This window comes from Phaethon aethereus (genome assembly GCF_964289735.1).
Source record: "Phaethon aethereus genome assembly, chromosome: Z".
NCBI lineage: Eukaryota > Metazoa > Chordata > Aves > Phaethontiformes > Phaethontidae > Phaethon > Phaethon aethereus.
Genome location: NC_138577.1, coordinates 678,476 through 693,996, shown reverse-complemented (window position 1 = coordinate 693,996; position 15,521 = coordinate 678,476). Strand labels below are relative to the sequence as shown.

Below are 15,521 nucleotides of genomic sequence, written 5' to 3'. Positions count from 1 at the left end.
GTTCGGATGGCCGCGGAGGCCCGCCAAGTGCGAGCAGGGCGGAGGGAGGAGGGAGACTACAGCTCCCGGGGAGCAGAGGGGCTGCCTGCGTCGCCGTTCTCCTCTGCCGGTGGTAGTTGCGGCCCGCGGTCAGTGCTGGGTTTCGGGGTGCGAGCGGCTCCCACCGCGCCTCTTTCTGAGGAGCCTCCCGGGAGGGCGCCGGTAGCCTCCCGCCGCCGGCTGGGTGCGGCCCTTCCTTGGGGCCCCGCCATGGATCTCTTCGGGGACCTGCGGCGCATGAACAAGCGGCAGGTAGCGGCCGGGGCTTTGCCGCCTTCGGCCAGGCGGGGGTTCCCGGGGTGTGCGGGCCGGGTCGGGATGCGGAGACCGCTCAGAGGTTCCGGGGCTTCGGAGTCGGCCAGGGCTGGGACGGGCCGGGGGTCCGGAGCCGTGCGGCCCCGGGGAGCCGTGCGGCCCCGGGGAGCCGTGCGGGGCTCCGGAGAGCGGGGCTCCCCGCCGGCGCTGTGGGCGGGTTGTGCACAGCCGCGCTTGTGTTGCCCTTCCCGAGCGCGTGTCCGGTGCTCGGCGGCCGTCCCCGGAGTGGCGCGGCTGCTGCCTGGTGGGGCTTCGGGTCCGGGGTTTAACTGGGAAACCGTCCTTTTACGTTCCTGTGCGTACCCGGCTTCATTCCGGAGGTGCAGCATGTGGAAGCAAGGGGGCATTTCTGAGCTCTTGTAGTTCAGAATAGATGTCTTACCGTTACTATGCGATTATGCAAATAGTTATTTTGGTTGGAAGTTATTTGGTTGGAAGGGAGAATATAACACTGGTGAAAAACCTGATTTCCACGTTGTGAACGCTCCCTTGTTGTTTGTTTGGTTTTTTTTAATATCTATTAATAATTTTTTTTAAATCCACAAAAACTTCGGAGCAGGTTTTGAAGCTTGACCAGCGCTAAGTTAAGTGGGTCGTACACCTGAAAATCCCAGCATATGTATTGTCAAACTAGAACGATGGTCTGAAAATTTCTGGTTCCATATTTTACATTAGTGAGCCACATGATAAATGGAGATGGGCAGGGTCATTTTCCACCAGTGTATCTTCGTATGTTGCCGAGGAAAAAAAAAAGAAGTAGGATGAAGAAAGTGTATCCATTGCCCCAATGGCTGGCGAAGCAACAGAATTTTGGGGCAGAAAGTCAAATTCATAAAAGATTTTCCACATAAGAAATTTCTGTCTGACAATAGCAAGAAATGGTCCTTTGTTGTCCCTCTTCTACTCCCCCAGCTCCTCTTTTTAAACAAAAATAACTGTTGAATGTCTGCTGTTACTGATCTTACAGTATTTCTTATGTGTATTTTGAATACTTAAGAGCTCAGGTAGGAGTCAGGGACATGCGATCAAAATAGATTTGATCATCTGCCATATAGCTTCCTGTAGTTTAGAAGTCTGTGCTAGTAAGTTCACTAGCTTCTAGCACTAAAAATGGGGAATATTGCACAGGCATAATAAGCCAAGGTTGAGGCACACAATGGGTTAAAACTTTAGGCTGCAGTATGGTTGGATTGCCCATACAGCAATCTATTCCATGTGGCTTCTGTTGGAATACGATTTTAGCGTAGAAGTCCATGTGCCTGGATTGTGATTCAGTGTCGCATATGGGTTGAATGTCTACGTTGTGCTCCGAAATACAATGCAGTAACTTTTAAAAACAATTTTCTTGTTTCATATAGCTGTATTACCAAGTCTTAAATTTTGCTATGATAGTGTCTTCTGCCCTTATGATATGGAAAGGGCTGATCGTCATTACTGGAAGTGAAAGCCCTATTGTTGTGGTGCTCAGGTAAGTCAATGTAAAGGCTTTTTTGTTAAAGTCCAAATATTGTTTTGTCCTTTGTCTCCTCTCCTTCCCCCTTGGGTAGATTTGGAGTTTGACGTTTCATCTACTTAAAGAACTACTCAAACACTTTTTTCCTTCTGTTTTTGGACACTTAGCAAAGGCTGCTTTCATAATCGCAGTCTAGTTTTCATTGAAGTTTGTAGAAGCAGTAGACACGTGGTATATAAAGAGCCAGTCCTGCAGGTCCTCGAGTGCTGATCAAATACATGAAGCTAAACACATGCTCATGGAAGATTCAGCCTTACAGAAATTGAATGTGTGTCAGGAAGGAATGTATGCAGTAGCTAACAGTTATGGGGAATCATCTGTTCATGTTATTATTTATGGCATCTGGAATCCTACCTTAAAGGTTGTTATGAAAAGATACTATGGCAGGCTTTGAAAAAAGGCATGGATTTTCTGGTCGTTAGTAATCACTGATGTAAACATAACTCTTGCTCATGTTAATTAAATTCTTTCTATGTAGAGAAGTACTTCCTTTTGTACTGTGAAATTTTTTTGTTTTTGCTTTTCACTAATGGATTGGTTTTCTAACAAGAATGGCTCATGGCTCATTTTGTTCCTTCCTCATAGCTACAATGCTGTTCCTTTTCTGTACAGCTTATTTCCTCCTTACCGAGGCAGTAAGAAAGTATTCTATAGGCTGGCTCAGCTTGGGACTTGCTGAGGTTGGGGTTGTGTTATATGTCTGTGTAGTGTCACTGAATGGGTGAAGCTACAGGTTTCAGTTAAAATCATGAGTTTGTAAGAATTAAATATTATTTGTTTTTATGGTTCTCCATTTACCATAATACTAATAACCTGTCTCTTTTCATTTGTAGTGGCAGCATGGAACCAGCTTTTCACAGGGGAGACCTGTTGTTCTTAACAAATTTCCATGATGACCCAATCAGAGCTGGTGAAATAGTTGTTTTTAAAGTTGAAGGCAGAGACATTCCAATAGTTCACAGAGTAATCAAAATACATGAAAAGTAATGCAACTTGGCATTTTTCCTTGTTTCTAAATATAGTTTCCTTCACCATGACTCTCACATTTTGATTTGGTAGTATTTTATGAAAAAGGCAAGTGAGGATACGCTGTAAGATAAAACTCATCTCTAGGATGTGATCCGCTTTTGTCCCCAATTCTGTGGTGCACTTCTTGAGACCCTGACGCCTGTGCCTCAGCGCAGTTGCTCAGGTTTGAACTAGCTAAACCCATGCCAAGGAGAAGTCTGGTAACACAAGCCATACAGGTTGTTTTTGCCAGCATTAGCAGTATGTGTGGGAGCAGGGTCCACTTCTGTACGGACTGTTGTAGAATTTGGGCTTTTGGTTATGAGAAATAGCTACTTCTAAAAGCAAATCTCTGGAAGAAGCTGAGGATTCAGAATCAGAACTATAGATGAAGTATGACGAGTGTGTGATCTTTGCTAACTGAAGTTTTCCAGAAAAGAGATTTGACTCGGAATGAAAGAAGAGATTCTTATTCTTTTTGTGTCTGTTAGTGACAATGCCAACAACAATTCATGCTGAAAAGCAACAGGTAGATTACTTATTTCTACCTTTATTGCATATCAGTTCTCAAACAGAGAGAGGCAATTCTGTTTCCAATTCTGCACAGCGAAAAGCTAACCTGGAGGTGGCAAGCATTGACATATTTGCTCCTTAGGAGGTGGTCCTGGCTGTGAACTGAAGGTGTTTATCTTTTGAGTAATATCTGTTCTTCAAGCACATTTTTTGAAACAAATATGTATATCCAAGAATTACCACTTTTTCTTTTTTTTATTACCTAATTTGTCATCATAAAAACTCTTTGTTTCTTGATATCATTTCTTGCCATTAGCAGCTTCTTGAGCAAAATACTTTTGAAGACTGTAAACTTAACTTTGTTTAAATGAGAGCATTGAACTGAAGTCTTGCATGCATTATCTGCACATATGCCTAATGCTTGAAAGGGAGCGAAACATGGCAGGTTTTCTAGCAGCAGTGGTTAAATTATATCATGTTCGAAACGTTGTGTAAGATACTTTGTTCATTTGAAACAGCAGGGAAAGGTTAGGATTTGGGCATGTTCAGGGTTTTAAACCTCTATTCCTACAAAAAGGAGCGAGCCGCCTCAATGGCTGTGAGAGGTCAGGATGTCAGCTCTGGCTCCGAGGGAGCAGCCCGGCTCTGCAGGCATTCATCCCTGGCAGGGAGGAGTCCCACCTCCTGAGGCATTTCTGTCGCTTAGATTTCTCCATACAATCCCCTAAAAACCCCACATAATGTTTTCTCCACATGATGTTATTTGAAGACTGGTTACATGGGTTTTTTTTTTTTCATTTGCCACATTAACAAATATCAAATGTGAGTGAGGTTTTGCCTGGAACTCACTATATTGTTTAACAATTAATGAGTGTAAAAACTGTATTGCAATGTTAGTGACAAAATACTGAATTTGATGCAGTTACTTTAGAGGATCTTTTATTTCCGTCAAAAGGAGGACAAAGCTTTATTTTGACATACATATGATTACCAAGAGTTAAACAAGTGTATAGAACTTAGAAGAAAATTGCCTAAAGCATTGTAGTATTATATCACTTTCTTTCCTAAGGGAAGATTTTTAGGGTCTACCTCATCTGAAATTTGTGATTCAAATTCAATTAAATTCATTATCTAATGTGTGGTAACTGCACAGGATCTTACTCCACCATTAAAAAAAAAAAAAAAAGCCAAGTAAAGGGAAAAAATCCAACCAAACAAAACCTCATCACCACCCCCGAACGTCTTAGTAGGGTGGTATTCAGTATTTCAGAGTTAAATATCCATTCTGTTGGTAAAGCAGAGCGTTGGGGTTTTTTCCCCAGATAGGCACATACTGCTTTTGTTGAGGAAGTTTGGTGCCTGCCCTGGACGGACAATATCCCTTTCATGTTCATTGTGTAATTGCTTACATGAAATGAAAATCTGTGAGTGTTTTTAAAAGCATTTCTTGTTAAAATTCATTGACTCTCAGTAAAGTCTGTAATGTTAATGGTGTTTGTTAAATAAGCAGGACAGGCAGGACTGGAAGTAAACATTGTTATCTAATCTTGTAGCACTTTTCATCTTCTTTGTGCTTTGTAGACATTAATTGAGGTTTTTAAATCAAGTGGTATTTAGTTTATCACCTTGTTGCCTTCTAGAGAAAATGGGAACGTCAAATTTCTGACTAAAGGTGATAATAATGAAGTTGATGATAGAGGCTTGTACAAAGAAGGTCAGAACTGGTTAGAGAAGAAGGATGTTGTTGGAAGAGCGAGAGGGTAAGTAATAAAAAATATCTATGTTCTTTGTAACTAAAATAGAAAACTTGGAATTTAAATCAGTTCTCCTGTTGATACAAACTAGATCTGGTATGGTATTTTTTAAATTTCTTAAATGAAATAATAATTTAAAGAACTACTTTACCTGGGAAGTTGCTTTCTGTAGTTCTCTCACTGATGTGGAGAGTGGAAATTTTTTGGTTTTTTAAATGGCACATTTAACAAATAATTCACCAGTAAATACAAAAATTAACCAACTTATCCTTGTAATTGCTAGAAATTACTAAGAAATTATTTCCACAGGAATTTTATACAAGGTTTGAGCTTTTGACTTTATCCCCTTCCCCAGCTGAGATGAAATCTCTAAGATTTTTCTCAAATAATCTGATTAAATTTTTATCTAAGGGGAAAAAAAAATTGCATTTAGATACTCATTAGTGACAAGCGTAAATGATTGCTTTACGCTGTTCTTGTTTGGAATGCTGCTGCTTTAGAGCCTGTGGCAAAGTATTGTCTGTTTTGTGAGCGCCCTAGAAGTGCCATGAGAAGCGTGGAGTGAGTTCTGCTCTGTCCAGTAGCCTCGGATTAATGTCATGGGCCAAACCCAGTGGCAAGCAGGACTTCTTGTCGCCCTGTATACTTGTGTATTTTCTTGCCCGATTTAAGAGCTCCACAAGTTGTCATAAATATAGGGTTAACTTGCATAACAGTACAAAATACTTTTCTGCAAGAATATTTATTTTCTCTTTTTTTTTTTTTTTTTAAGATTCTGTCCCTTCAAGTTAAATAAAAAGAAACAGAACAAGTGCCCCTCCAAACCTTTAATGCTGGTAGACTAGGTTAAATGCTAATTTTAAATACTTTCCTTATTAGTTTGAAACCCTTTCCCTGTTAGATTATAGGGCTGTTATAGCTGCAGAACAACAGGAGACCCTGAAAAGCTGATTCCCCTGTGTTGTAGGATGTTAGGCTTTTGTGGGTACCCCTCATTATGATGATATGTACTTGCCATTGCTGGGATCCATGTGTATTTTTTAATGGTATGAATAATACACAGCAAGATGAAGCACAGGAGGAGAGAGAAATCTGAGAGATCTTGCTCCCAAATTTTCATTAAGTACATATTGTCTTTAAAGCTCTTGCTGTCTAGCTGAATTTTTTTTTCCTCTGAAATCCATTATCTAAAATACTCAAGACTGAGTAACACTGAAACGTTTCTGTGTAATATTTGAGGGTTAATTTTACATTCATCTGTTATGTCAATTACAGATTTTTGCCTTATGTTGGTATGGTAACTATAATAATGAATGACTATCCAAAATTTAAGGTATGTATACAGACATTTTCCATACTTGAATTTAAAACTATAAAATAGCAAGTAAAGGTAGTAAGAATCTTGCATGTAAGAATACACGTTAATAAATCTGTTTCTCTGGTTTGGTACCTAATGTAAAAGGAGATGTGTTTTCTTGCTTGTTTTAGCTTGTCTGTTACCCAATAGAACTAAGTATTTGTAATCATTTGCAAACAGTTAATTTATAGGAATGTCGTAGGTTAAGCATATACAGTTGTGATGCCTATTTATAATGAATATGGTCACATTAAAATATTCCTGTAATTCTGTAAGAACACAACTCTAATTGTGTATTCATCTAGAAGGTGTGATGTTGGAGAGGGCACGCTTTGAACAATTTGTAATTTCAGAGCTTCTGTGAAGAGAAATTATAATCAGTCTTTATTCTCTACTTTCTTTTGCAGTATGCTCTTCTGGCAGTAATGGGAGCATATGTACTGCTGAAACGGGAATCCTGAAAATAAAGTCACCTTTTCCAAGAACAGAGTATAAAGTAAAATATACTGGGGGGAAAAAACCTAATATATTTCAGATGTTTTCATTTCTGTATACAGTTACAAAACTGTACAAGCCTTTGTTTTGTCTAAATAAACTGTACAACTAATGAGTAAAGCTTTTGGCTGTTAATTATGTAATGGCATATTTACTGTCTTAAATAGATGCTGCTTTCAGTTAGCCTTTTGCTTGTCTGGAAGACTGACTGTCATGTGCTAAAGCAGCTTATGGCACTCCTTGACATGCTGTGTTGTTTTTCTTAAGTGGTACTGCATCTGAACCCACTTTGTCCCTTCTGTTTGTTCTTTTTTTTCCTTGATTATTTTTAATTTCTGCCAGTGCTGCCTCTTTTTACAACCATCCAAATTGTTTTTATCAGTACTTGTAGGGACACAGCATATGGGTTGGAACAGGTAGTGAGTTGTAGGAGTTGAGTCAGACTTAGGTCTAAAGAAAGCTGTCTAGATATGGTTTGACAAAAATAGGCAAGAAAGGGTCTTTCATTCTGATTAAGAACTGAGAAATGGAAACTTGGAGCTTTTTCCCTGAATTTGAAACTTGCTCCTTTGTGGTGTAGGGACAAAAAAAAAAAAAAAATCTAACGGCCTGATTTTTAGAGACTGTGTATGTTTCTAGAACTCAAGCTGTTAACCATTCTGCCTTTATGTTCCTAGCTCTAAAACAAACCTAACAAAAAGATTTTTATGGGGCTTTATTAACACTTGTAAATTACGGAATGAATAGCACAGTAGTGTACTCATGTCTTACCCTTACTGGTAATATTACTTAACTCATATTCTGGTTTTGAGAATGTATTGTTCTCTTCTATCATATGATACCTAGATAGTGTTAAACATAAAATGGATTTTTCATTTTAAAACTTACCTGATAACTGTCTTGTATGAAATTCTGTATTTTTACCTTCTTGGCTTTAAATGTCAATGTTGTACCTTCAACAAAGCAGAACTTGTTTTCCTTGCTTGCTTTGTTTTTGTAGCTTTGATAAGGAACAGCATGATGCTTTTTTCCTATGGAGTTTTGCTGCTTCTGTAATCCCTTGCCTCTACAAAAATATACTATTATACAATAATGGGACCTCTTCTGTTGTAACTGCTAGTGCTGAAAGGCAGACAATCTTTCCAAGTAATACTGCTTCTTTTGTGTCCTACTAAGCAGTTTTCATGACAAACTGTATTATAAAAATTACTTACTTTGTGTCAGATTGTGTAGAAATAAAATGAGTATACTAAATGGCATGTCAGAATAGCTTAGGTGTCCTTAATGCGGTCCTCACAGAAGTGTACCATCACAGGTGAGAAAAAATAATTTAATTTTTGGAGACAGTGCATGTGTAGTAAGATAATTTTTTTTTTTTCTTCCCCAGAATTGCTGAAAACAGAATTTACTCCTATCTACCTACCCCGATGCAATCACCGTCAGCTCTAACTTAGAGAGTGGGGTTTTGGACATAACCCAAATGACAAATTCGATACATTATTATGGGAGTTTGTGTTGAGGAAACATGGATTAGTAAAATGACACAAGAATAACAACTAAATATGTGGGTTCATGCTCAGGCTGTATTTCTTGGGTATGATATCCCGTGTCTTGTTTTAACTCTTCTTGATAAATCTTACCTGCAGAACTGACTTGCACAATGGAGTAAAATACAGTTGCCAGTGTTGCCATATCTCCTTTTAGTGAAAAGTTGGATTGGGCCCAGTTTATCTTCCTGGTTTTCCTGGATGCCTTGAGATATGCTAATTGCATCCACCAAAGCAACTGTGGTCAGCCATGTACAATAACTTGCTCAACCATATAGGTAATCTGCTTTCTCTTTTGTGATAAACGATAGCTTTTTTCAGCTAGTGGGACCAGATGCCATAATGATAAATCTTACATAAATATGAAAAGTTCCTGCCTGCATGGGAAGGATATAAAGAAAATGGAGCTAAAATCTTCTCAGTGATGCCCAGTGACAAGGCAAGAGACAATTCCATATGACCATTTAAAAAAAAAATATTGTGCAGGTGGTAGAACACTAGAACAGGGTAAAAACACTAAAATATGGTACAGCAATTCTTATGTAGAATGAAAGACTCTCCCCCCGCCCCCGACTTGGGAATCTCATCATCGTTTCTAAAAAAATTCTCATTTCAGTTGATCACCAGCAAGAAGCACATGAGTTTGCTACTCATTTTTGAGTCTGTTTGTCTGGCTGCCTGTGAACGCGTAGAGATTACTCGCAACCAGCCGGATTGGGTTGCTCTTGATGCTGTTCTTGACTTTCAGTCCCATAATTGCCTGAGCTGCTTGAGCCAACCATTTCCATTTCTGGTGATCTAGTTAGATAGTGCTGCTTATTAATTTCCTTAGAGCAGAAGTCAGGGAGGGAGGGAGTGCCAAAAGTTTTGCCCAAAATACAAATTTCTGGTATAAACCCTTTCCTTCTGCTAGATGACAGTACAGAGTCTTTTGATTCTCAGGCAGTGATAAATGAGCTTCGATGGTGAAATGTGTATCAGGAGAATGTTTTCTTTCTGCTGCGAGTAAATCGCACTGTACAATGCTTGAATGATTTAATGTCTGCTAAACTGCAGTGTTTGCAGTGGAGAGAAAGCAGTTTGATATGTTTGTAACTGAATGTTACCAGCTTTTCCCGATAGTCTCGCGGAGAACAAGTTTGCAGGTGAATTTGCACGCTGCAGCTGAACTTGCCCATCGGCTCCGGTGTCCAAGACCAGAGGAGCCTCCTGCTGCAGGCAAGATGGTGACACACCTCTGTTTGCGTGAGCTCTCATGTTCAACGGAGCCAGTGCAACCTGTGAACCCAGAGAGAAGTTAGCAGCGCTCTGCCAGGGTGCGAGTTGAGCAGGCTCAGCAAAAAAACCAGGAGCAAGATAGAGGCGAAGAGGAGGAATGGTTTAGCCTTTGGGAACAGTGGGCTGTTAGGTTTTCCCAACTGTAACATGTAACTTTGTTTAAAATTTAAGAAGGCTGTGAAGGTACTCGAATGCTTCTGCAGGAGGGCAGCCAAGCTGGTGACAGGGCTGGAAGACATGTCCTGCGAGGGGAGGCTGAGGACGCTGGGTTTGTCTCGCCTGGAGAAAAGGAGGCTGCGGGACAACCTCATGGCTGCCTGCAGCTCCCTGAGGAGGAGACGTGGAGAAGGAGGTGCTGAGCTCTTCTCCCCGAGATCCAGTGATAGGACTGTTGGAAATGTCTCAGAGTTGTGTCAGGGAAGGTTCAGACTGGACGTGAGGAAGCATTTCTTTACTGAGAGGGTGGTCAAGCCCTGGAACGGGCTTCCTAGAGAGGTGGTCGATGCCCCAAGCCTGTCAGTGTTTAAGAGGCGTTTGGACAATGCCCTTAGTAACATGCTTTAACTTTTGGTCAGCCCTGAAGCGGTCAGGCAGTTGGATCATTGTAGGTCCCTTCCAGCTGCATTGTTCGTCCAGCTCTCCTATTCCATCCCATTCATCTGTTTCTCACCTCTAAAATAATTATCAGCAAGGGCACAAGCCAGCCCCAAATTGAATTTGTGTATATCGCTGCTCCTTGTGATTCAAGCGGAATTTTACATACACTTCAGAGGTAAGGGACAAACTGCTTGTGCATATGTTTCAGCAGGTTATAGATGGGGCTGACTAATAAAAATAAGTGGGTTAAGATCCTACGTATCTGATGCATCAAGGTGCTTTCCCTCGTCACAAATACAACTCCTTCAGTTGCCTGCTCTGCTCCTAGGCTGCATCTTCCCTTTGCAGTCAGGACAGAACAAGGATACAATCAGCGGATCTGCCGACTTACTAACAGAGGCAGAGTGCTCCAGTGATCCATGGAGCTGTAGTAATCAGTTCACCTTGGCTCATATGCTGCTTGGACATCAATACTCCCTGGGAAGAAAGGCTAGCTTGGCTATTGGTGTGAACCACTGCACTGTGGCACCGGAGGAAAGAAAAGAGCATTTTAAAGCAATGCCTCCAACCTAGCAAGGCGGCTGGATGATTTTTTTTTCTTTTTGAGGAAGATCAAGATGCTGCAGGCCCAGGCGGTATGTTTTTAATGGAGCACCTGGGGGTAGGAGAAGCTCAGACTTGGACTGAAGCTGTTTGGGATTCTTTCTGGCTAGCTGCCTTTTCACAGCTGGGCTAAAAATGGCCTCTGCGTGGCCGTGCCGGCTCCGCGCGTGCAGACGGGGGCTGCGGGCATCATGGGGACCCCCGGGCTGAGGCCATGAGTGAGGACTGGGCACCAGCGCAAACCCTCGGAGCGAGGGCAGGGTCTGCTCCCCACGGCCGCCAACGCTGACATGGTCCAGGAGGGCGCTGAGCGGTAGCCTGGCTTTATTCGCTCTCCTCTGCTTCTCCCTTCCCAGCGCTTCGGTGTTCGATGTCGGGGTCGCACAGGCTGCGGGCGTGCAGGGAGCCCCAGCACCGCTTGCTGGGTGCCCGCGGGCTCCTCAGCCTGCTGGCAGGGCAGCGCTGGCGGCCTCCGAGCCCCGGCTGCCAGACGTTCGGGTTGAGATGCCGCCTGCGTTGGTAGAGATAAGATGAGTACATGGAGTAACTGGAGGGATAACTCCAGTTTAAGCCTCGTTAGCAAGTCGTTTCTCTCTGCGTTTAATCAAGATAGTGAGCAACAGCGACGAAAAGGACATTTTCCTCTGCGTGCATGGATTTTATCAGTGTTTCTTTGAACACCTTAGGGGCCAAAAGCAAACAAAACGTAAGCCACCCACTTTGACGAAAATTCAGTATGTTTCTCTGCTACACAGCTTGGCATAAATAAGTATATTCCATCTCTCCTGTCATCATTTATGCTTTTGTATACAGAACCAACTCTACTTCCCTATCATTTGTGTGTGAACATGCTATCAGCAGGAACTATATACATGTATGCTATATATAGTCTGTATCTATATATAGGTGTATGGACATCTGATGTGGACATGACCACCACCTGAATTTTGAAGCTGTTTGAAATTTGGACCTCTGTCTGGATTTGAGTTTTACAAGTACAGCAGCTGTGGACGCAGCTTTGCTCCTTTTGCCATCACGTTAGGAGATCCCTTTCCAGCGCTCATGACCACGTTCGCTAGAACTAAACTGAAAGGTGTGTGTGAAAAATCTGGCTGCAAGCGGGCCTGGGCACGGGGCGCGGGTGCCGGTGCTCCAGCCCTCGGCGAGCCCGCCGCAGGCTGGGGCGCGAGAGGCGCGGAGGGAGAAGGCGAGGAGGCCAACTGGGGCTTTTGTTGCTCTCCGGGAAGGATGCACGGCGCGGCTCTGCCCCAGGGCTGCCTGAAGCCCTGGCTCACCTTCCCGGCCGGCTCAGCACTCCCCGCGGGGTGGGACCACGGCCCAAGGGCCTCCGAGGGACAGCGACCTTTCCGCCAGCGGCTCGATGCCGTGCTCTTTTCCCGCTTCGCTCCTTGCGGTGGGAGCCTGGGGCCACCTGGTAGCCTTGCAGTTTGCTAATGCCTGTCCTTTCTGTCACCTGCACTTGTCCTGCTGGTTGTCTCTCTGCTCCCTGGACTTGTGTCATGCAGGTTCCTCAGCTCTGTTTTCTCCAACACGTGGTATTTGTAAATCCAGCAGCAGCTATACATGGAAGAAAGCTGACATCTGGGGAGCAAAACTTGTCGTTTTAAATTTCCCTGGTGCTTTTTTTCCTATAGGCTTTGTTGCAAACTAACAAATAGGCAGAGTCGTGACGTGCTGGTTGCTGCGCTCTCCCAGCCCCGGCTTGTGCAGAAATCCTGCTGAAACGGCTCAGACCGTCCAGCGAAAACGAGCCCTGCCCCCTTACTGTGAACCCCACGCTCTCCCCGCGCCCCGAGCCCTTCCCTGCACCGAGGGCTTTTGGCAGAAACCGTGGCTCACCGGAGATCTTCACGCCACTGCCTCATGTCTCCAGAGAAGCCAGCGCGGAGCCTGGAATCGCCCCCCGGGGAAGGCGGCACTGTGCAGGGCACCGCTCCGACCACCCTCAGATAAACTGTTTCCGGACAGCAACCGCTCCGATCCACGTGCGTGTCCAGGCCGGGGCGTCTGCTGGAGCAGGGCCAGAGGAGGCCCCAGCAACGCTCCGAGGGCTGGAACAGCTCTGCTGGGAGGACAGGCTGGGAGAGCTGGGGGGGCTCAGCCTGGAGCAGAGAAGGCTCCGGGGGGACCTTCCTGCAGCTGCCAGGGCTGAGAGGGGCTGAGGAGAAAGACTAAGAAGTCCGTATTTCAGAGCAGGGATGCGAGTGTGAAAAAATAATCATGAAATGCAACTAGAGCAACTGCGTCTGCTCTGGCCGCTTGGGATGTGCCTGTTACACCCTATTTCCCCAAATGCTGAAACTAAGGGATACAGACACCGTTCTCCACAATGGCGATTGGCCAAACCGCTTACGGTTGCCTCTGAAAGAGCGATCAGTGCAAGCAAGTAGTTCTTCGTTGCTCTTGCCTTGCAAGCGAGCTGCTCGCTCGCTCGCGCAGCAGCAGCAGAGTCGCGTTCAGCCTTTGGGGTGCCCGCGGCAGCGTCTGGGAGAGGGGCAGCTCCGCCAGCCGCCCCGGCCCGTGCTGTGTCTCTCTAGGCTCTGGAGCCGCCAAACGCTGCTGGCTGTGGGCCCAGGCCCAGAGGGGCAGCCCTGCCCGTGTCTCTGAGGACTGGCAGCCCTGCCCGTGTCTCCGAGGACAGGCAGCCTGGCCCGTGTCTCTGAGGGCAGGCAGCCCGGCCCGTGTCTCCGAGGGCAGGCAGCCCGGCCTGTCATTTGCAGCCTGCTCCGGGGGGATGGCAGCAGGAGCGGTCCCCGCAGTAGGAGCTGTGGCCGCCAGGCCCATGGGGCTGTGGCTATGCTCCCACCCTAGGTGAGGAGCGGCCCCCGCCACGTACGGCTCTCCCATGGAAGCCTGACAGAGCCCACTTCTAATGAGTGCTCAAAACCGGGGGAAAAGAAAGGGCAAAAATGCAAGTATCGCACACTCGCAGCCGTGGCTCAAGCCTGGGGCACGTTGTCTGATGGGCTGAGCGAGCCCACGGCACGCTCTGTGCACCAGGGCGCAGAACGTGCGGACATGAGCCGGCAATGTGACCCCAGAAGCCAACTGTGTCCTGGGCTGCACCCAAAGCCGCGTGGCCAGCAGGGCGAGGGAGGGGATTCTGCCCCTCTGCCCCGCTCTGGGGAGACCCCCCTGCAGTGCTGCGTCCAGCTCTGGAGCCCTCGGCACAGGAGAGACACGGACCTGCTGGAGCGGGGCCAGAGGAGGCCCCAGCAACGCTCCGAGGGCTGGAACAGCTCTGCCGGGAGGACAGGCTGGGAGAGCTGGGGGGGCTCAGCCTGGAGCAGAGAAGGCTCCAGGGAGACCTTCCTGCAGCTGCCAGGGCTGAGAGGGGCTGAGGAGAGAGACTAAGATTTTTGACCAAGGCCTGGAGTAACAGGACAAGGGGTGATGGTTTTAAACTGAAAGAGGGCAGATTTAGATTGAACATAAGGAAGAAACGTTTAACGAGTGTGGTGAACCCCTGGCCCAGGTTGCACAGAGAGGTGGTCGATGCCCCATCGCTGGAAACATCCCAGTCAGGCTGGACGGGGCTCTGAGCACCCTGATTCAGTTGAAGATGTCCCTGCTTATGGCAGGGGGTTGGACCAGATGGCCCTGAAAGGTCCCTTCCAACCTGAACCACTCTGTCCATCTATGGCGCTGTGAAGACGACCTCTCCCTGCCCTGAGGTGCCGGCAGCAGGACACAAGCTCTGTGCCTGCCGTGGGCATCCCCACGCCCTGTGCTCCCCGGCACCATGAAGGCAGCAGCGCTGCTTGAAGCATTTTGTCTGCTCGGGAAGGCTCAGCTGGGACTGCCCCTGTCCGGCCAGCAACAGTTCCCGAGAGTCCAGAAACATAAATGCTTGCCATTTGAATTCTCAAAATGTTGAACCCCTCCACCACAAAAATCACAAACCCAAAACGTGTGGTGGCTAATGCAGCACACGGACGTTCGCTGAATGTGCAATAAGCAACCGCTTTAGTTACGCTCCAACTGTCTAGGTCTAGACCTTCCTAAAACGCAGCACAAACAGTATCAAATACCTTAAACTGCGCTTTATTAAATAAATGTTTATGATTTAATATTGTTCAGCCTCTGTAAAGTTGTGGAGCTCTTTCCTGAAAAATGTCTTCAGGGAACTGTTAGGGCAGAGAGTCAGTTCTCAGGTTGTTTGCAGAATGCCTGCCCTGACTGCAGGTTCGAAGTGCTGGAGATTAGTCAATTCAGTATCTTCAACATTTACCAAGTATTCCTTCGTGATTGTGCCCTGTTATTACCTTCCTGATATGCTCGAACCATTGTTTGTTCTGTACATACATTATAGCTGTCTCTAACGTCAGTATCACTACAAAGAAAATGATGAAAGGCACACCATTTCTTTTATCCCTGTTTATTTCCATAAAATCTGCCTTGCTGATAGAACAATCACAGCTGTCTAAAATGAAAAGGAAGCAAATTAAAAACTGTTATTGTGGTAATAGCATTTAAAACTC

General features: G+C 45.4%; 1 protein-coding gene across 1 annotated transcript; it reads left to right on the top strand.

Annotated features, from left to right (window-relative positions):
• Positions 1-249: 249 nt before the first annotated feature.
• On the top strand, positions 250-7,041 carry LOC309415905 (signal peptidase complex catalytic subunit SEC11C; the record flags this gene model as incomplete). Its single annotated transcript, XM_082013621.1, has 6 exons — positions 250-291; positions 1,713-1,822; positions 2,701-2,850; positions 5,029-5,148; positions 6,418-6,475; positions 6,907-7,041. The coding sequence occupies 6 exons, from the start codon at positions 250-252 to the stop codon at positions 6,958-6,960; spliced, it is 534 nt and encodes a 177-aa protein (XP_081869747.1). The 3' UTR covers positions 6,961-7,041.
• Between the last annotated feature and the right edge of the window lie 8,480 nt (positions 7,042-15,521).